Source organism: Phocoena phocoena, chromosome 1, assembly GCF_963924675.1.
Source record: "Phocoena phocoena chromosome 1, mPhoPho1.1, whole genome shotgun sequence".
Lineage (NCBI taxonomy): Eukaryota > Metazoa > Chordata > Mammalia > Artiodactyla > Phocoenidae > Phocoena > Phocoena phocoena.
The window spans coordinates 91,099,661-91,120,825 of NC_089219.1; the positions used below are offsets into that span (position 1 = coordinate 91,099,661).

Sequence of the window (21,165 nt, forward strand, 5' to 3'; positions counted from 1 at the left end):
GAAGCCCGTGCACCGCAATGAAAAGTAGCCCTCGCTGGCCACAACTAGAGAAAGCCTGCACGCAGCAATGAAGACCAAATGCAGCAAAAAATTAATTAATTAATTAATTTTTAAAAATTGGAGAATATATTTATTTACTTATAAATGATTTTCAACATATTTAAAAATATAATCATTTGTAACATTTATTTAAATTTATAACATCTTAATTTATAATTTTCTGAATCGTTATTTATGCAAGATTGTTACTGGACTATATTTGACTAACTATAATTATTTATATTATATATAATTATTAGAAATAAGAACACTGGGATGTACAATTTTTGAAATATTGGCATATATAAAAATCCTCACGTAACTTCCTCTCACAAGGTGCATGTTGTTGTGGTTTTGCCAAAAAGATTCAGTTCAACAGATGTAGAAAACAAACTTATGGTTACCAGGGGAGAAGGAGGAGGGAGGATTAAACTGGAAGAGTGGCATTGACATATACACACTACTATACATAAAATAAATAACTAATGAGTACTTACTATATAGCACAGGGAACTCTACTCAATACTCAGTAATGGTCTATATGGGAAAAGAATCTAAAAAAGATTGGATATATGTATATGTATAACTGATTCACTTTGCTGTACACCTAAAACTAACACAACATTGTAAATCAACTATTCTCCAATAAAAGTTTTAAAAAAAGATTCAGTTCAAAAATCAGTTTAAAATATTCAGCCAAAAATCTATATCAATGTGCCACTAAGTGAAAATAACCAGGATGTGAGTAAAACTGCCACTAGGTGTTAGTTATTGGTATTATTACATTGAGAAAACATTTGGTTCTCAAATCACTGACTGCAAATTTTAACTATACTTAGTTTCCTACAGCATAGATAATAGTCAAACTATGTCGGTCTTATTCTCAGCCAAAACTTTTTTGAACTTTGCTATTCAAAGTACGGTCCATTGACCACTGGCATTGGCATCGTCTAGACATTTGCCAGTAACGTCAAGTCTCAAGACCCATCCCAGACCTACTGAATTAAAATCTACATTTTTAAAAAAATACCAGCATGATTTACATGCACATTAAAGTTTGAATAGCATTGTCTACTCTGGGCTAGAACAGTGGTTCACAAACATTAGCATGCATCAGAACTATCTAGAGAGTTCGTTAAGACACAGACTGGGCCCCTTCTAGAGTTCTGATTAGGTGAGTGAGGTGGAGACAAGAGGTTGCATTTCTAACAAATTGCAAGTACTGCTGATCTTCTGGTCCAGGGACCACACTGTGAGAACAATTTCCTTAGACAGGTGGGTGCTATGGTTTGAAAGTCTGTGTCTCCTTGAAATTCAGATGTTGAAATCCTAACCCTCGAAGGTGATGTTATTAGTAGATGGGACTTTTGGGCAGTGCTTATGCCACCTTCATGGAACCTTAATGAATGGAACTAGTGGCTTATAAAAGAGGATCCAGAGAGTAGACAGTGAAAAGTCTGCTACCTGAAAGAGGGTCTTCACCTCACCATTCTGGGATGAGGATCTTGGACTTCCAGCCTTCAGAACTCTAACAAATAGATTCTACTGTTTATACACTACACAATCTGTGCTTTTTTGTTATAGCAGCCGGTATGGGCTAAGACAGTAAGTTGATTCTAACTCATAAATAAACTGAATAGGTTGCCAAAAAAAAGAGAGAGAGAGAAAAAAGCAGCTGAGCACTGAGCATGTCCTATATTCCCACAAATATTTGTGTGAAAGTAAAAGATTTCAATTAACTTTGTGAAAATATTTGATGAAGATATTCTACAGACTGTGGTTCTAAACAAATTTTATAAAAAGGAAATGATTCAGGAAGGGTTATCATTACATTTTCTAAGAAAAATACATTATAGAGGCAAAAATAGTAAATACAAATAAACAGATCTTAATGTGATATAAGTAATGTCAGAATGTTGGAGGATGTTTAGGAAGTGACATTTTGAAGAAGGATACATCGGATAATGGAAGCTAAAAAAGAAATTGATATACCAAATATTTAAGATTCAGTAATGATTTTTAATGCTGTCAATAATATTCATTGCAGGGCTTCCCTGGTGGCGCAGTGGTTGAGGGTACGCCTGCCGGTGCAGGGTCATGGGTTCATGGTCTGGTCCAGGAAGATCCCACATGCCGTGGAGCGGCTGGGCCTGTGAGCCATGGCCGCTGAGCCTGCGTGTCCGGAGCCTGTGCTCCGCAACGGGAGAGGCCACAACAGTGAGAGGCCCACATACCACAAAATAAACAAAAAAAACAAAACAAAAGAAAACCAAAAAAAAAAAACCATTGCAGTAGAAGAGTAGTTGAGAGAATAATATTCATGTTGTTCTAGTTTTGATATACTTTGAAGGAATATTTAGTAAGATATATTTAAATTAGATTCAGAAACATTTGATAAACTTCATAGGCTGAAAATACATACTCTGGCATTATTAAGCACAATTTTGTTTTTATAGGAATTTTTACTTATATTTGTACCTAGATATTATTTAATATAAAAGCTATGACTTTCAAAATTTGAAAACACTGTCAAATGAAGAAAGAGAAAGAAAAACCATGATACTTACAGGAGGGCCTTTTGGTCCAGGGAATCCAACTGGACCTTGAGGTCCTTGAGGACCCTGAAGAGAAAAAGCAGTGGGGAAATTTAAGAATATATCTTATAAGGCACATCTTTATACGTTGCAGTTTATTTCCACAGATAAAGAACAATATAAAATACAGCTTCTTTAACATAATGGGAGAACTATTGCATTACAACAAGATAGTCTATGGTAATTTAAAAGCAAAATGGATGATCTTCCACACTATTCACTACTCAAAACTGCACATCACATCAATGGTCTTAGCTGAAGAACACTGTAAATATTTAGAATTCATATTAAAAATGAATAGAACATGGATGTATCAGGAACCCTGTAGATAATCTACTTTAAACACTGGGTACAAACATCCATAAATGGAGGATATTTCAAGTCCACAGCCCCCAAAAAGAAAAATTATTTTTAAAATTGATTCTATAAATGTTCTGACTCTACAGACATACAAAATTAAAAGAAAAAAAATAAGTGACTATCTCAAAAAGACCATAGAGGATACCTTTAGCTAATCTCTATATTTAAAACGTATTTATTTCTGAGGATGTCACTATCATTTTACTCATGTATAAACTTCTTTTGTAGATAAGTTGAAAAGAACATTATTATATAATTATTCTCATTAACATTAAATCCAAATATACATTTATAATATTGCTCTTGACTTGATGCTTAATTAACTATATTATTCAACACTTAGATTTACATATCTTTAAAAGGCATAAAGTAGACCCTATTACAAAGACTACCTTGGTCGCAGCAAAAGGATGGTGAAAGATAATCCTTTATATGACCAGAACATGATAATTATATTCCTAAAAGGAATATATATAAAATGGAACATAGTATAAATAAAATTTCTTAAGTAATACAATTAGGTTAGGATTTATTTATACTTAAATAAAAAATAAAGTTAATAAATTTACTATCAAGAGGATAGCTTTTAAAAAATCTGGCTACAAAAAATGCTATATTTTGCCAAAAAAAAAAAACCCAACCAAACAAATAAAGGGCATGCTTACTTATGTATATTTAGCTTTATTTTATACCAATTGAAAATCAAATTACTAAATAGATTTCCTATTTACTGGAATAGATGTTTTATCTTGATTTGAATGTATATTGATTGTGACTTAATGGCTACTGGTAGCTTGTATTTTACCAGCATAAAGCTGCTGCCAGCTCCAGGAACAAAGCGAGTATCAGTATGGAAAGCAAGAAGAGTGGAGGAGAAGGCATAGGTGTTACATGTGTATTTAAAAGAAAAAAATTATTTTTGTTTAAAAGTTGATATCATAGGCCAATTAGACATATAATTTCTCTCATTTCTATAACAAAATTAATAGCACATAACTGATTAAGCTTTTTGTAGGAAAGTAAATTAAAGAATAGGAATTTTTTAAACTCTGACTAGATTTTATGGATGACTGTGTACATGTATTTGCAGAAACATGTAACTGTAACTTTTCCCAGAAATTTAAACATTTGCAGCATACTAATATTTACTTTATATGATATGACTGTATCATACTTACTCTTTCACCAGGAGGGCCAGGAGGGCCATCACCGCCTGAAGTGCCCTGGCAACAACAACACAAAAACCGGAAAAAATCAGTTTAGATTCCTTCTGTTAACATCCATCCTCTAGAAGAGGAACTTACAGGAAAGCCCAAATGGAACAAGTGCTGATGATACCTTTGGACCAGGTTTCCCAGTGGGACCTCTCGCACCTCTTGAACCTCGAGGACCCTGCACATAAGAGCAAAGATGAAATTGATCTAGTTCCAAGTAGATCTAAAGGCATGGGATCAGTTTTTATTTTTGAAGAAAATAGGAGAGTTAGATGAAAAATGAAAATCATATTTTAAATCAAGGTACTTACCGTTGGACCACGCTGACCCCGAGGGCCTGGTTTGCCAGCTACACCCTGCCAAAGACAGTTCAAACAGTTTCAATACGCAGTATATCACAGTAAATTGTGAGTCTGGTGCTGAGAGATAGGTACTCATGTAAGAACATTTATATTAGATAGTCCAGAACAATATACTTGTATATCATACCCGGGCACCTTTCTCTCCATTGGCACCTGGAAACCCAGGAAATCCAGTGGAACCCTACAAAAATAAAAATAATAAACAATGAGTACAGTAACTAACATTTTTAGCCACAAGCTGAAAGTCTTTTGGAACACAATGATTCTTACAAGCTGGTAGCATTCAAATCAAAAATATAATTTAAGATACCATACAACCTCCATTTATGTATTTAAAAATGAACTTACAGTGACACCTGAAATCCTGGAAGCATTGAAAACATGAATTGATAAAACATTTTAGTTTTTAACTTTAAGGAAATTAATTAATCAAATATATCATTTCTCATATTAGTAAACAGCAAGTCAAGGGCTTTCATATAAAATAAATTTTTAAATAAATTTTTGACTTATAATTCTACATACTTGCTTCAACTCTGAAAAAAAATTTATTTTTCACAAGCATGAATAATCAAATATTAAAATAGGAATTTTATAAAGTATTTTTCCTGAATTAACATTATTGTATTCTTATACTTATCACTTTTTAGTTGAGTATGTTACACCTTTAGAACTGGGTCAAACCATAAAGACTAAAAATCTTCTTCCATCTTTTCTGTTTGATGTTTGAATGTGGTTAGATCTAACTGAGACTCTAAGTCAGACAGTTCAGCATTAGAATCTGTTTGTGGGATTCTGAAGACATAAATTCAAGACTTATGTTTGTCATGCATTCACTTAAGTAATTGGATACATTACTATAGTATAATAATGAGTACAGTTTTTTCTTCTACAAAATGAGAGCAATCATCTGCATCTTACAGGTACTTTGAAATTTATAGGAAATTGGAATAAAGGAAAGCAAGGTATAAAAATGATAACGATAGCTAACAATAAGTAATGATTATTTAAAGATGTAATAAGCACTGTAAAAGCATTATGTAATTTAATCCACAAGCAGCTACATTTTACAAATGGAATACGTAACCTTGTACCTATGTACCTATGTCCAGATTTTCATCTGCTGAGAGATCTCTTTGAACATGACTGATTGGTTTGCCTTGTCATTGTATCATGAAATAGAGCAGATTAGGGTTCAATCCTTGCTCCTCAACATACCAATAACTATGAGACCCTGGGAGGGGTGGGCTGGGGGGGCTTCCAAACACTCACTATTTTCCTATTCCAACCAGTGCATGGATTAAATGCAATAATGTGTAAAATGTCTAGCAAAGAGTAGTAGACATGCAGATTTTACACACTTCCCCATGCATTGAGGAAGATGTAACAAAGCCTTCTTTGACTTGAATACATCTTTGCGTTTTGTTTTGTTTGTTTGTTTGCTTTTGATTTACAATGTTGTATTAGTTTCAGGTATAAAGTGAATCAGTTACACATATGTATATCTGTATTCTTTATTCAGATTCTTTTCATTACAGGTTTTTACACGATATTGAACATAGTTCCCTGTGCTATACAGTAGGTCCTTGTTGTTTATCTATTTTACATGTAGTAGTGTGTATCTCTTAATCCCAAACTCCTGATTTATCCCTCCCTCTCCGTTTCACCTTTGGTAACCATAAGTTTATTTTCTATGCCTGTGAGTCTATTTCAGTTTACACTCACTTGGATTGAACTAACTTAAAGTAATCTTTCTCCAAGTGATAAATGCTTCCTCTGTATCAGAATAATCTGGAGTGACTGCTAAAAGTGTGGACTGTCAAATCCCACTGCAGACATACTGAGACAGACTCTCTGGCATTGCATTCCTGGACCCTGCAATTTCCCCAGGTGATACATACAGAATGGATGTCATAATTTATATTTCCTCCACAAGTCAGGAAAATTTTATACGAAGCCTTATGGGATTTGATGGACAAAACTTAGTATGAGCTGCTAAACTTCATTTTAGGACCTGTTTAGCAATATATTCTAATTCATGCTTATAGAGACCACTATGTGATCAACCTGAGAACAATTTTTAGGACATGTAATACTCACACAATGGGGGAAAATGTCTGCAAATGACATTTTTTGAAGGGCTTTCAAAGCCTTTTCTCTTTCTCGAGAGAGAATCAGATAGTTATACCTGGTAGAATATTACTATGTGACTACTCTAGGAATTTGACAAGTGACTATAATCCAATATGAAAGTAATTCACTTCTATCAAATTCAATTTGAGGACAAATATTCATCTGTCCTGAGTAGAACACAAACATATTTATAGAGACTCCATTCAAATAAATTGCTCTTATGCATCAATTTCATGTTTAATAAATTTATTTTCTTACATGGTTTCTGCTCTTAGAAATTTATGGGAAATAGACAAAAATGTCCAATCCACCAACTAAACAGTTTGTAATATATGGGCATATTCTTCTTCTTTTCTCACATAAAAATTATCACCAAAATATACAGTTTCCATGAAAAGATGTTATCTGCTTTTAAATGGAAAAAATAAACAGCCAACAAAAGGCCAAAAAGTAAAAGGTTAATAGTGAAATTGGCTCTTTCAGTGAATTGAAAATTTCAAAATTATTTTAAATTGTTTTAAATATAAATGAGTCCTACCTTAAAATAGATTTTACTTTTTGAAATAGCTATCATTTTATAGTGCATATGGCAGTGCATCTTTTAAATACTCAGTATGGTTTATATTACTAGTAAGATATTGGATAAATTATATTGCCTAATTATAGTCCTTAAATTGCTTGAAAGGGATTAGCAGCCGAATTTCATTTTTAGTACAAAATGACTTAAATCTATTCAAAATTCATTGGCTTCCACATAGGAAAAAATATGAAACTATCTTTGATCTTTGATGCATCCATCATTTTTTTGTTTTAGAACTGAGAAACATAAATGTTTTTGACCATAGAAAAAAGTTATGAAAAAAAGTAATAAAAAAAAATAAAGACCAAAATTTCAGACATTTAGGTTAAAGGGTAAAAATAAAATGTTTGATTCCTCTAGGAAGAAATATTTCTCTCTAGTCATTCTGGCTCATCTTGTAAATAAAAATAAGTCAATGAATATTGAATAGAGGATTGACTTAGGAAAAACAGAAAAAGATAAAAATGTCAAATAAACACTTAATAGAAAATTGTACTCATTCATGTAACGTGTAAAAAAAGTTTTCCACTTTTAAATCTAAACACTACCACATTGCAATTCAATTTAGTAATTAGATAAAAAATTTACCAAATAATCTACGAATAGTTTAAAGTTGTGGGTTATGAAGTAAATATCTTCTTTTACTCAAAGCACTTGTTAAAATGCTTGACATTTGAAAGGCAGGTAACTAGGTGACAGCGCAATGTATTAGAGACAGTATTTAAAAGGTAAAAATTATTAATCAGTGTTCTAAATGTAGGCAGAAACATATAAATGATGCTTGCATTATTTTAAAATCATAGATTAAATGAATCTTATTTTAGAAAGGCTCAATTACCTCCTAGCATATAAGGAAATATATTCTAGAAATTCAGTGAAATATTATAGGACAAAACCACATAGCAAGCCTAAAATACCGTTGCCACATGATGATGTCACAAGTTCATGCAGTTCACATTAGTCAGGAGGGAGGATATTTTTGTCTCTCATTGTTTATCTGTGAAACTTATTAATAAATATATATTTGGGGATTATTATCCCCAACCAGGATGTATTCTTTTTTTTTTGTTTGTTTTTGTTTTTTGCGCAGTACGCAGGCCTCTCACTGTTGTGGCCTCTCCCCTTGAGGAGCACAGGCTCTGGATGCGCAGGCCCAGCGGCCATGGCTCACGGGCCTAGCCGCTCCGCGGCATGTGGGATCTTTCCGGACCGGGGAACGAACCCGTGTCCCCTGAATCACCAGGAGGGCTCTCAACCACTGCGCAACCAGGGAAGCCCAGGATGTATCCTTTTTACTTATTTTTTTTGCGGCACATGGGCCCCTCACTGCCGCGGCCTCTCCCGTTGTCGAGCACAGGCTCCGGATGCGCAGGCCCAGCGGCCATGGCTCACGGGCCCAGCCGCTCCGCGGCACTTGGGATCCTCCCAGACCGGGGCACGAGCCCGTGTCCCCTGCATCAGCAGGCAGAGTCCCAACCACTGTGCCACCAGGGAAACCCCCCAGGATGTATTCTTATATACTAAACCTGTCTAGCCTGAATGGATCAAACAGGGATAGATAGATGACAAAGATATAGGTAGATAAATAATAGATAAATAGATAGATAATCTCGTGTGCATATAATTACCTTAATATTAAGAACCAAAATTTACATATTAAATCATTTAACCGTTTAATGTAACTAGTCAATACATCAAATGCACCCTTAGCAAAGTTTTATAATTAGCTCGAGGAAAATTAGTACACCAAAGTAAACATGTATTTTTAAAACTTCTTTTTGCTTAAAATATGTATATTTCAAATAGTCAAAAGTAGAATTTGAGTGCATTGAGTGCATGGGTTGAATGGTGCCCCTGCAAAAGATATATCTAATATCCAAGTGTTCTAGAATCTGCAAATATTACTTTATTTGGAAAAAGGGGTCTTTGTAGATGTGATTAAGTTAAGGATCTTGAAATGAGAATATCCTGAATTATCCAAGTGGTCTTTAAATCCAATGACAAGTGTCTTTATAAGAAGAGAAGATACAGACACAGAAAAAAATCCGTGTGGAGAAGGGGTCGGAGATTGCACACAAGCCAAAAAGTGCCTGGGGCCACCAGAAGATGGAAGGGGCAAGGACAGATTCTCCCACAGGGCTTTTGGAGGGAGCATGGGCCTGCTGACACCTCGATTTTAGACTTCTGGCCTCTAGAACTGTAACAAAGTCAATTTCCATTGTTTTAAGTCACCAAGTTTGTGGTGATTTGTTACAGTAGCCCTAGGAAACAAGTTCTGTGGAAATGAGGGAAAATAAAGAGGGTGAAAGAAGAGTCATTCTTCCTTTAAAAAAAATATAAGTGGTCATTCAAACCTTCAGGGTACCAGAAAGGAAATCAAAAGTTATTATCCATCACCTGTCATCTACTTAAAGCTTCTATATATATTAATATACTGTCCTGGAATAGTCCTTATTCCACTTACAAGGAAGTGGCTGACTGTGCCTTCCTTTCATGAGTCTGTCTCTAAAATACTCCAATCCAAAATCACCTAAGATCTCTGAACTCTCTGCACTCCAGGTGCCCACACTGCCTCTGACTTTCCCTTATAAGATTATATTTTAAGGATTCATCATCTCTATATTACAAACTGAAAGGTAACCATAGATGATTAATTTTAAGTGTATCTACAAAAGGCTGATAAACTGTAAAAATCAAGCTAATTATTTTACCTTTGGACCTTGTCTTCCTGGATATCCCGGTAATCCTGGAACACCAAGTTTCCCCTAAAGTTAAAATAATAATAATAATAATAATCAATTCTAAGATGAATTAAGTTTAAATGATGCTTTTAGTCATTTTTCTAGAAGTTAGAACCACATATTTGCACATTTGAAAGCAAGATTTGCAAGTTTTTGCCATTCTTTACTTTCATTATATTTCTTAATTTGAATAGGGAAAAAAATGTTGCTAATGCTATAATGTTCACTAACTTAATCTCTGTTGTCTAAGTGACAGTGCCTTCTTTAGTGACATAGAACACTGAGTAAAAAGAATTCTAGGACTGTTTGTGAGCTAAAGAATATGCTAAGAAATCACCTAAGATTTATGAACATTAAATACTATTTAAAATTAATGGATGTAGTTAGAACTGCAAGTAGATCTTACCATTCCAACTAAAGGTAATCTATTTGATAAAATTATTTCATTTCTCACTGTAAATATAAAGCAAGCAATCATAAGTTAACATTTTTTTTTGCTAAGTAAGGAAAGTTTAAATAACTATACTAAGAAATTTGAACCTGATTTTTTTTTTTTTTTTTTTGTGGTACGCGGGCCTCTCACTGTTGTGGCCTCTCCCGTTGTAGAGCACAGGCTCCGGACACGCAGGCTCAGTGGCCATGGCTCACGGGCACAGCCGCTCCACGGCATGTGGGATCTTCCCGGACCGGGGCACGAACCCGTGTCCCCTGCATCGGCAGGTGGACTCTCAACCACTGCGCCACCAGGGAAGCCCTGAACCTGATTTTCGAGCAAAGTTTCTTCTTTTATTCAAATGTCTGAATAAATTGGGTTAATAAATACCAAATGGTGAGAGATATAGCTAAATAATGATTTTTGTGGAGTGTTAATTCCTACAGATGGGAACTTGAATATGTAGCTATTTTCTTCCAGTGCAATGAGATTACCTCTCAATCTGATAGTGCTGAAACATGATAAATTACAGTGAAGCCCAAAGATGTATAACAAATCCTAAGAGGTTTAAAATGCTAAACTAACAAAATTGGCCCCTTGAGCAAAGCATTAAATTAAAAACATGAGTAGAGAGAAAATAAAATTAAAATAAATGAATAAAATGTTTGTGGAATTTTACTGTGACATTTTCCTTAAGATCTTATGAAAGCACATTTCATATATAAAATATTATTTATCAAAGTCTTAAACATTAACAGACACACAGTATCATTATTTCCCATGTGCATTTAAATGAAATAAGAATAAAAACAAACAAGTTCAAATTACTATATATATAACATTAATAGAAGAGTAGGATTTTATGAAAAAATAAATATTTTACTGGATGAAGCAAGGCAAGAAATTAGGAATATAGTTTATGACCTTGTTATTATAGGTTGAACTAAACAGTTGTCTGATTCATGATCAACACTGCATAGGTAAGCAGTCTTCAGATGGAAAACATTCAAACAAGCCTTAAGAAGCATACGTATAATGATGTCCCCTTGGACAGAGTAAGTTATCACAGCTTGTTTTATGCTACTGATTTCAAGGTTAATGAAATTCTCTAATTATTATCAGAAAACTTTTGTAGTCTATGCTAATACTACATTAGAATGTAAATTCATTCATTTTAGAGTCATTTAAAAATAAATCCAGACAGAAAATTTCTTTGTATTTTCAGTGTGGTGATAAGCAACTTCAATAAAAGGGAAAATTCTAATGAAAGGTGAAAGATGAAGCACTGCGGGGTAAAGTCCTGATGCCTCAGAATAGTTTGTGGGACCGTTTACACAGAATATAGTGGGGTTGAGAAAAGAGGAAGGTCCTAGAGTATCGTTAACTATTGGCAAGTGAGCACTTTAAGTAGAAGGGTCGTAGGCCTTATAAGCCCTTATTTCCCCAATCCTATCTTTTCCCTCCGTTGCCTAAACACAATGACATTATTAATCAGTTTACAAACCACAACTGAGAGTATGAAACTGTAGAAGAACTACTATATCAGATGACTCATAATGACATGAGGAAATGATTTTTTATTTGTCTAGTCACAATTCTTATATAATCCTTATATATTTTCCTTCTGGGATAGGATGGTAAGGGGCAGAGATGACAATTTTCTTACATAGCATGGAATTTCCATATTTATAGAATAATGGCATGCCCACTATAAAAATTGGAGAATAGTCATATTTACAAAAAAAATGGAAATCATTTGATTTATATCACCTAGAGATTATTATTTATATTTTCCTTCAGTGTATATAATCAGAAAGCATTTGTCATAGATATTTCTAGTTTTGTCTTAATTTAACTTCAGGTTCATTATAAGACGTTTACAATATCACTAAATATTCTACGAAGGTATAATTTTAATGTTGCCTAATATCCTATCTAAATGTAAGTATAATGATTGCAAATATTTTTTGACATTATGCATATAGCCCAGTGGCTCTTAAAGCAATTAATATTAATATTATCTGGGGATATTTTAAAACATAGTGATGCTTGAGTTAACCCCAGATTAAAATTAAAACCTTTTCAAGTTTGGCCTGAACATCAGTAGTTTTTAAAACATTTATCCTGTAAAAATATATGTTAATGTGGAAAGAGTGGAAAAAGGACATTTTGGTTTGAGGGCCAAAGATGATTCAAGTTGTTCAAAAATAATAAGTAGACCATCTTTGATTGGTTCTTTCAGCCTTCATTAATCATGCTCAAATTCTGCATTTTTAATATAGAACAGCATTAAGAGTGGTTGATTCTACATGGCCAATGGAAGCAGAAGGGACTAGAAAATAAGGAAGCGTGAAAGAGGATAAATGTGCCCGTCTCATGATTATACTTCTAAGTAGTAATATGGATATGAAACTGAAATTCAAAAAATTGAAATTCAATAAAACCCTCTAGATTTACATCACAGGTGATTAAAAACACCCTAAAATCACAGTGAAGCATCATCTACAAGAGGACCTGTGAATTTAAAGTTGCTCCCTAACCTTCTCTCCTGCTTGACCAGCAGGACCAGGGTCTCCGGTCGGACCTGCTCGACCTTTGGGGCCTTCAGGGCCATCTTCTCCTCTTGGACCTACTTGACCAACTTCCCCCTGAAACACAGAGTAACAACATTCTTGTAATTTAAAATATCTTGGAGACTGAATGGCAGAAATTATAGTCTATCAAAAACTTATATTCTTCAACTCTTGGTTTGTTTACTCACATATTACATATGACAAAGAGGCTTGAAAGTATTTGATTTCATCAATCTTTCAATTAATTAATAAACTACTCAATGCTGTCTGAAAGTTGAAAAACTACAGAAGCCCTACATTAAATTAATTTTAATACATTGTGTTGCAGAAAGAGAGAGAGAAAAAAATAAATAAGAATCAAAATTAGACACCGTAGGTTGGCTGAATATGCTACACCAAAATATGCCACTGTGGCATAAGGATTATTTTGAACTGAAGGCAATTGAAAAAAAGCAGATACAAAAAAAAGTTCTCTACCCACCCCATACCTGCTTAAAAGCAAGGCACAAATTTGCAAAGGTGTCTTTCCTCCCCTCTCTACTAGAAAGGACAAAAATTAATCAGTAGTGATAACTAGACACTTACCAGTCCAGAGTCAGAAGCAGGTACCAGTGGAATCTACCTATGCAACAAACTTTACAACTAGCCTTTATATACCATTAGTTTCCCATATATCTGCCTTCCCACAATTTACAGTATTAGAAACTCGAAGTCCTTTTCCTGTTCAAAATTTATTGTTCCTTTGCTAAAATGCTATACAAGCCCCAGTTGTAACCACTCTATTTAGTTACTCGTCACTGAGTGTTCCCATGTATAATCATGATACATATGCTAGCAAACTTCTGTTTACTTTTCTCTTGTTCATCTGTCTTGTGTCAGTCTAATTTTACAGGGCACCAGCCTGAGAACCTATCAGGGTAATAGGGACAATAATTGCTCCTCCCAGATGATAGCGACTTTAGAAATCACCGTTTGGAACACAAGAAAAATGTCTCTGTTTTAAACTTGGCTTTCGCATTTAAGGTATTAGGAACTGGGATGTGTAAGTTATTGCCCCTATCCCGGACACAGGCTTTCTGTGCATTTTAGGAAAATCAATATTCTATAGTATCCTTTTTTGCTTAAATTTATTAGATACTATTATACTAGTTATAAAATAAATCTTCCCAATAAAATTTAATTTACTTTAGGTGACACAGTTTTGTTTTCAAGGTACTCATTAACAGAAAAACAGTGTACTATTTCTACATTCAAAAATTCAAGACAACTATATAGTGAACATTCATAAAAGTTGCAGATACAGTTTCCAGGCAGCATAGCTCACTATGTGTGAACAAAATTTAAAACAAATCTATTGAATTAATTATATAAAACAATTTGATCATCATTTTAGAAAATATCTGTAAACAATAATACCATATATATAATATACTATATATTATGTATATATATATATAAAACTATGGATGTTCTGGGACATATAGAGATTTAACATAACATCTAAAAAACAACTGATACTATATTATCTCTACAAAAATTAAACACCTAATCTTCATATAAAAATGGAAGTGAAAAATATCACGGGTAGTACATTTTTATTTATCCTGTGTTTGCAATATTTAATTATAAGAAGAAACACACAAATGTATGTATTAGTGCAAATTTCTTTCTACTTACTCTGTCACCTTTAAGACCCATGTCCCCTTTGAATCCTGGAAAACCATCTTCACCCTAAAATGTATAAGTAATAAAACAAGTGTTTAATCAATTGTTTCTATGAATCTAAAATATGGCTATGCAAATTATGAGTACTGGTAATTAGGAAAAATTGTTCTGAGAAATAAGTACCTTAGTTGTGAAACCTCCTCTTCCCTATTTTAACCCTTTATCCCCAGTATCCTCCCATTTTCCCATAATTAATGCCTCTAAGTTAACAGAAAAGTTTTCACAAATGTGTCCATTGAATCTTCTCTATCTTATAGGGGGGAATAACCATTTTCTTATAACAAAATGTATCCTATGTTATTTGAACAAAGAAAAAGTAAAAATTTAATTAATTATATTAACTTTGGATTACAATAACTCTGGACAACCAAATAAAATGTCTTTAATTTACTGATATATAACTAAGAATTTTATATCATTCATTTTGTCTCCTATGCTTTAGATAAATGTCTTCTGACTCAACTTGTTCTCTAATTACAATCTCTCTTCAGGTAAAGAATAAGCAAATTAATATTATCCTTAACGTGTAAATAGAGATTGCTTATCATCACATCATATGCACAAACAAATGATGCTGAAAACTGGGCATCCTTTAGCAAAGAGAGGAGAAATTTTGACTATGAAAATATTTACTGTCATTTTTACTATATGCAGACTTTTAAGAAATAAGCTTCATCAATAACCTTCCTGTCTCTTAATTTCAAGAAAAAAAATTTAATTCCTAAGGAATAATCATTCATGTATTCAATAGCATTAATTGAGCAATAACTCTGTTCAGAGTATTGTGGAGTAGTTTGAAGTTTTTGTTTTACCAATAATTTGTATTAATTTTGGTACAGGTGGAATAGAATGGGTGTTTAGAAAAGAAAGACATGAGGATGATGATGATGATGTGCTGTGCTGGTGCTGGTTCTGGTGAGGCAAAAAGTGAATCTGGAGATTTGAGGGGGCAGTTGGTACCTTAATTAGTAGTTGGAGAATAAGCATTCATGTATTCAATAGCACTAATTGACTTGCAGAGTTTGAGAAAAAGGCATGTCAGGCCAAGTCTGAGAACAGAGCTGAGAAGATTAGTTCCTACACTTCCACATCCTGCTACCAAATGAGCTCTACAAAACATTAAACTGATCACGTCAGTTTTGCTTTAAAATACTTCAATGGTTCCAAAGTGCTAATGATGAATATAAGCTGCCATCCCCCCTCTCCTTCCTACCATGATATAGGCTTTGTTCACCTCTATAGTCTTATCTTTGGTCTTAAATCTCCTCTCTACTTCCATCCAACACACTGATTTTAGAAAAACTGAATTACCTGTATTTCCATTTGTAATTCTTGCATTGGTTAACTACTTACACATACACACACATCTGCAAATCCTTTACCTTCTCTGTCTACCTGGTGATACTTTCCTCTTCTTTTAGGATTTAGTTCATGATTCTGCTATGAAGTTTTCCATGACCTCAATATTTCCCCCTTAAAATTAACCTCTTTGTTCTGTGTGCCCAACTGAACATTTAGCATTATAAGATAACATCCTGCACTTAATAGATCATAGGTCTCTTTCTTTCTATTAAATGGTGAAAACCAAGAATCATGCTTAATTAACCTCTGAATCTCCAGTGCCTAGTACATTTTGACCCTTAAAAATCATGATATTTAATAAACATTTATTGAATGTATATTTGGAATCATCCTTGCCTCAGTGCTAGTTTGGTAAGGTATGCTAAGATCCAGAAAATATCAGGTTATGATGGATATATGAAACTTAGACTTGGAAAAGGAATCCAATCTGATATCCTATCTAAACATAAGAATTCTGACAGGTCTAAAAGTTTTGACACAAGCATAATGTTTTCAGCTTTCTGGCCACAAAGTAGCCTTGTGGAATTAGGATTCTCTCTGCACCTAATGCAATTGTACAATAGCAGAGGCTTAAAAGCTGAAAATGACCACTTAACTTCCTATTGACTGGTGTCTTCAATACTTGCTCCCTAGAGAGAAAGGTAATTACACAGTTGCCAAGTTTAGTTTAAAAAAATACTGCCCTTTATGTCTAAAATCAGTAACAGTTTTTAGGATATTTTGTCCAGGAGAGATTTGTTTTTTAAGAGAGCATATAGTGGACTAGATGATATTTCTGTCAAAACTTTGTTTTCAATACATTTGCAATTTAAAAATAAATTAGATGACTCAAGTTATTAAGAATATCCTTACAATAAGTGACATTTTTTAAACAAATAACACTTTCAAGCTACTAAGATTTCCAGTCCTTAAATTATCAAGTCTGAATTAACATTTTTTAAAAGTAGACAGATTTTTAGAAAACATGTAAAAAAGGAATTCACCTGTGCCACTTGGTTAACTGGATTATGTTGCTTAAATTCTAAGGAACAAATCTGAGTCTAAACAATGGAGAATTTTATTCTAGTTAGGGTACTAACTTGGTATTTCACCTTTGGTTAATTAATTAATATTGTTATTCATAAAAGAAAATAACTTCAACTTCCTTCTTCATCTCTTATGAGATAAATGGTCAATTATAATATATACTCAGAAAAACAAAATAACCAATAATCTCAAATTGTTTTCCTACATATAAGCAATATATATTTATTTTTTCCTGAGTAGGTTTTTCCTCATATATCTCATCATCTATAATTTTATTTTCCTTTGTCATTTGCTACTACCCCCCTTTCCAAAAAGTTCGCAACTTTCCCACCCCAATTAAATGCCTTTCCTTTAAACACTGCCCTCCCTAAAAATCCTTCATGGGCACTAATTCCAGAGAAACAATTTGAATTGATATTTAAATGTATTACCAATAAAAATTGAGATTCCAAATTCCAAACTGAGACAATATATTTTTTTGCATAGGCAACTTGCAAGTAATTACAAGTTCAACACTGTCCAAACTACCACTGTGCTAGCTCAGTAAGACACTATACCCTGAAGTTCATCTGTGATGACCAAGGTGAATTGGGATTCAAATCAAAGTAGCTGAGTTAATTTAAAATGCATGACATTTTTTCACACAGTAGAATTGTCAATATAGTTGCATACTTTGACAGTGCCTCAGTATGTAACCTATTTATTCTTTTCAGAAAAATAAAATATAATGTATATAATAAGTCCATCCCTTCTTGTTATCTATTCCTTACTGATATCAAATCTATTCAAGGTGTTTTTGATAATATTATGACTGTGGGAATAAACAGTTATCCTTGAAATCAAAATGTGTATTGCATATATTTCTCACCAAATCTACCAACATTTTATACTTAACTTTGTTTTATAAAATGAAATATAGTAAGAATTAATGCAATAGTGATTCTGAGTAATGTTATTCCATTTCAACACAATCATCGAAGGATTTGGGAGCTCTACATTTAATGTTAAACATTTACATGAAAAAAATCTCAATTTTGTTTTCTTCATCAAATTAAACTATAAGCACTCTTTAAAAGAATGTACATTCTTTCAGCCACCTTTACTTGGCTTTAATCTTAATTTCCTTCGTATTAAAGCTTTTGTTGTGCATGCAGTATCACATATGAAGTCTTCCTGTTCCCCCAGTTGATTCATGTTACTTCTAACTTTCATATTTTGCACTTCATTTCAATTTATAAAATTTGGGGATTTTAGTAGAGAAAAAAATGGAATAAACATTCCTCTGTTATACATATAACTGGATCCAATCCAAGCATAACAAACCAATCATAAGGCCAACCTTATAATTTAGAAAAGTTAAACACATGTAAGAAAAAAAGAGATGCAGGATTGATTCTGTTTATGACATAGCTTTTTTTTTTTTTTTTTTAAAATAATGTAGTCGTCACCTGAGGATATAAGACTTCTAAAATTTCCAGGATATACAAAATTAGACTTGCATTGTTTGGTACATAAGTAATCACTCAATATATTTGAGAAATGGAATATCTGTTCAATAAACTTAAATTTTTTATACAATAGGTATATAGCAATTAAAATCACCTAAATAAATAATGTTTTACCTTTTCACCTTTAGAGCCCTTGAGACCTCTGACACCATCTGCTCCCTATGGAATAAATTAGAAGGATTAAATAACTATAATATTTTACATTGAAATTAAATAATGTAGGAAAAAATAATATTTACCTTTACTCCTCGGGGACCAGGGTAGCCAATGGGACCCTGTGGACCAGGAGGACCCTGAAAAAGACCCATTGCAATTTAAATACATAATGCACTGAAAGTGCCCCTCACTCACAACATACTATAATTTTACCAAATAATCTATAAGAACATGGTATTTTTCTACTTCTGGTGAAGATTTCTTTGGTACTTTATCATTTGTGTCTAAAGTCAGATATCATGAACAAATCATGTGATGAGCCTTACCTACTCCAAACTTATCTATTCATGCAAAAAGTAAGGTAAATATTATGAATATGTGAAATAATATAAGTAATTATATAATTAATAACTGCTTTTCTAAGCCTGAAAAAATCTGATGTTTTCAATGTCTACAATAAACAATTATAGACTAGCCAAAAGGATAAATAATTTCTAACCAAAAACTAGCATTAAATTTATTACATTCCAAATCAAAACTACAATGAGGTATCACCTCACACCAGTCAGAATGGCTATCATAAAAAAATCTACAAACAATAAGTGCTGGAGAGGGTGTGGAGAAAAGGGAACCCTCTTGCACTGTTGGTGGGAATGTAAATTGATACAGCCACTATGGAGAACAGTATGGAGGTTCCTTAAAAAACTAAAAATAGAACTACCATATGACCCAGCAATCCCACTACTGGGCATATACCCTGAGAAAACCATAATTCAAAAAGAGTCATGCACCACAATGTTCATTGCAGCACTATTTACAATAGCCAGGACATGGAAGCAACCTAAGTGTCCATAGATAGATGAATGGATAAAGAAGATGTGGCACATATATACAATGGAATATTACTCAGCCATAAAAAGAAAAGAAATTGAGTTATTTGTAGTGCGGTGGATGGACCTAGAGTCTGTCATACAGAGTGAAGTAAGTCAGAAAGAGAAAAATAAATACCATATGCTAACACATATATATGGAATCTAAAAAAAAAAAAGGTTCTGAAGAACCTAGGGGTAGGACAGGAATAAAGATGCAGATGTAGAGAATGGACTTGAGGACATGGGGAGGGGGAAGGGTAAGCTGGGACAAAGTGAGAGAGTGGCATGGACATATATACACTACCAAATGTAAAATAGATAGCTAGTGGGAAGCAGCCGCATAGCACAGGGAGATCAGCTCGGTGCTTTGTGACCACCTAGAAGACTGGGATAGGGAGGTTGGGAAGGAGGGAGAAGCAAGAGGGAAGAGATATGGGGATATATGTATGTATATGTATAACTGATTCACTTTGTTATACAGCAGAAACTAACACACCATTGTAAAGCAATTATACTCCAATAAAGGATGTTAAAAAATTTTATTGCATTCACATCATCAAGAATATGATCAAAATTATATATTTTCCATGGCTGGCTTCATTTCACTAGTCTACCTAAAGGAAATAATGTATAATATACAATAGTATATATTATACAACAGTAATGTTGACTATTTTAATAAGAATCCAAAATTAGCTACTCTAAATAAAAATGATCTTACCCTGCTACTGTAATCCAAAATAGTATTAACATTGAAAGCTTTTATTTTGATATTTTATTTAGATATTTTGATAATCGTTGCTCTTACAATTTAGTCTCCTCTTATGTAAAGGTTATCAGAAAGTAATAAGTATAGATAAAATTCAAGTGACATAAACACTTTAATGATATTCAGTAGTTCTTGTCCAATTTCATTATTATTACTTATGGTCATTTATTCCACATATATTACATAGGCAGAATGTGGATTTATTTCTTATCATGAGAATATTTTTAAAAAAACAGAGAATGCTAGTCTAATTGATCAAATTGCCAATGCAAAATTAAAAGTTATCTAAGACACATCTTTTTTATACCCTAAATAAAAAGCAATTATAGAAACATGATTTATATCTAAATGCTAGCAAAAATTCTTTTGAAAGTAAAGACATATTACAGGTAGAGAATAACTATTTTCTGGCAATTAGTTTCCAATATTCATATCCCTAAATGATCATCGAAGAATATGATGTATATATATATATATATATATATATATATATATATATATATATATATACACACACACATATATATATATTGTAGAAATGATCAAAGTAAGGCATTTTCTCTAGAGGATAAGGTGACAATATTTAAATGGATACTTTGTAACATACCAGAGAACCCTTTTCTCCAGACTGGCCTTCTTTTCCAGGATGACCCTACATTTATCAAAAATATAGACTGGTGAGATGCAATATTAATGGTAATTTATATTATGAAATTGT

General features: G+C 33.0%; 1 protein-coding gene across 3 annotated transcripts in view; it reads right to left on the reverse strand.

Annotated features, from left to right (window-relative positions):
- COL11A1 (collagen type XI alpha 1 chain) overlaps window positions 1–21,165 on the reverse strand; it is a 197,819-nt gene that overhangs the window by 77,578 nt on the left and 99,076 nt on the right. For all 3 annotated transcript variants that reach the window (XM_065881030.1, XM_065881043.1, XM_065881037.1), the window contains 11 exons: window positions 21,055–21,099; window positions 18,890–18,943; window positions 18,765–18,809; window positions 14,707–14,760; window positions 12,997–13,104; window positions 9,994–10,047; window positions 4,697–4,750; window positions 4,519–4,563; window positions 4,332–4,385; window positions 4,172–4,216; window positions 2,607–2,660 (listed from right to left, as the gene is read on the reverse strand). In XM_065881030.1, the coding sequence (XP_065737102.1) occupies window positions 2,607–2,660; window positions 4,172–4,216; window positions 4,332–4,385; window positions 4,519–4,563; window positions 4,697–4,750; window positions 9,994–10,047; window positions 12,997–13,104; window positions 14,707–14,760; window positions 18,765–18,809; window positions 18,890–18,943; window positions 21,055–21,099 (612 nt within the window). The remainder of the gene's footprint in view (window positions 1–2,606; window positions 2,661–4,171; window positions 4,217–4,331; window positions 4,386–4,518; window positions 4,564–4,696; window positions 4,751–9,993; window positions 10,048–12,996; window positions 13,105–14,706; window positions 14,761–18,764; window positions 18,810–18,889; window positions 18,944–21,054; window positions 21,100–21,165) is intronic.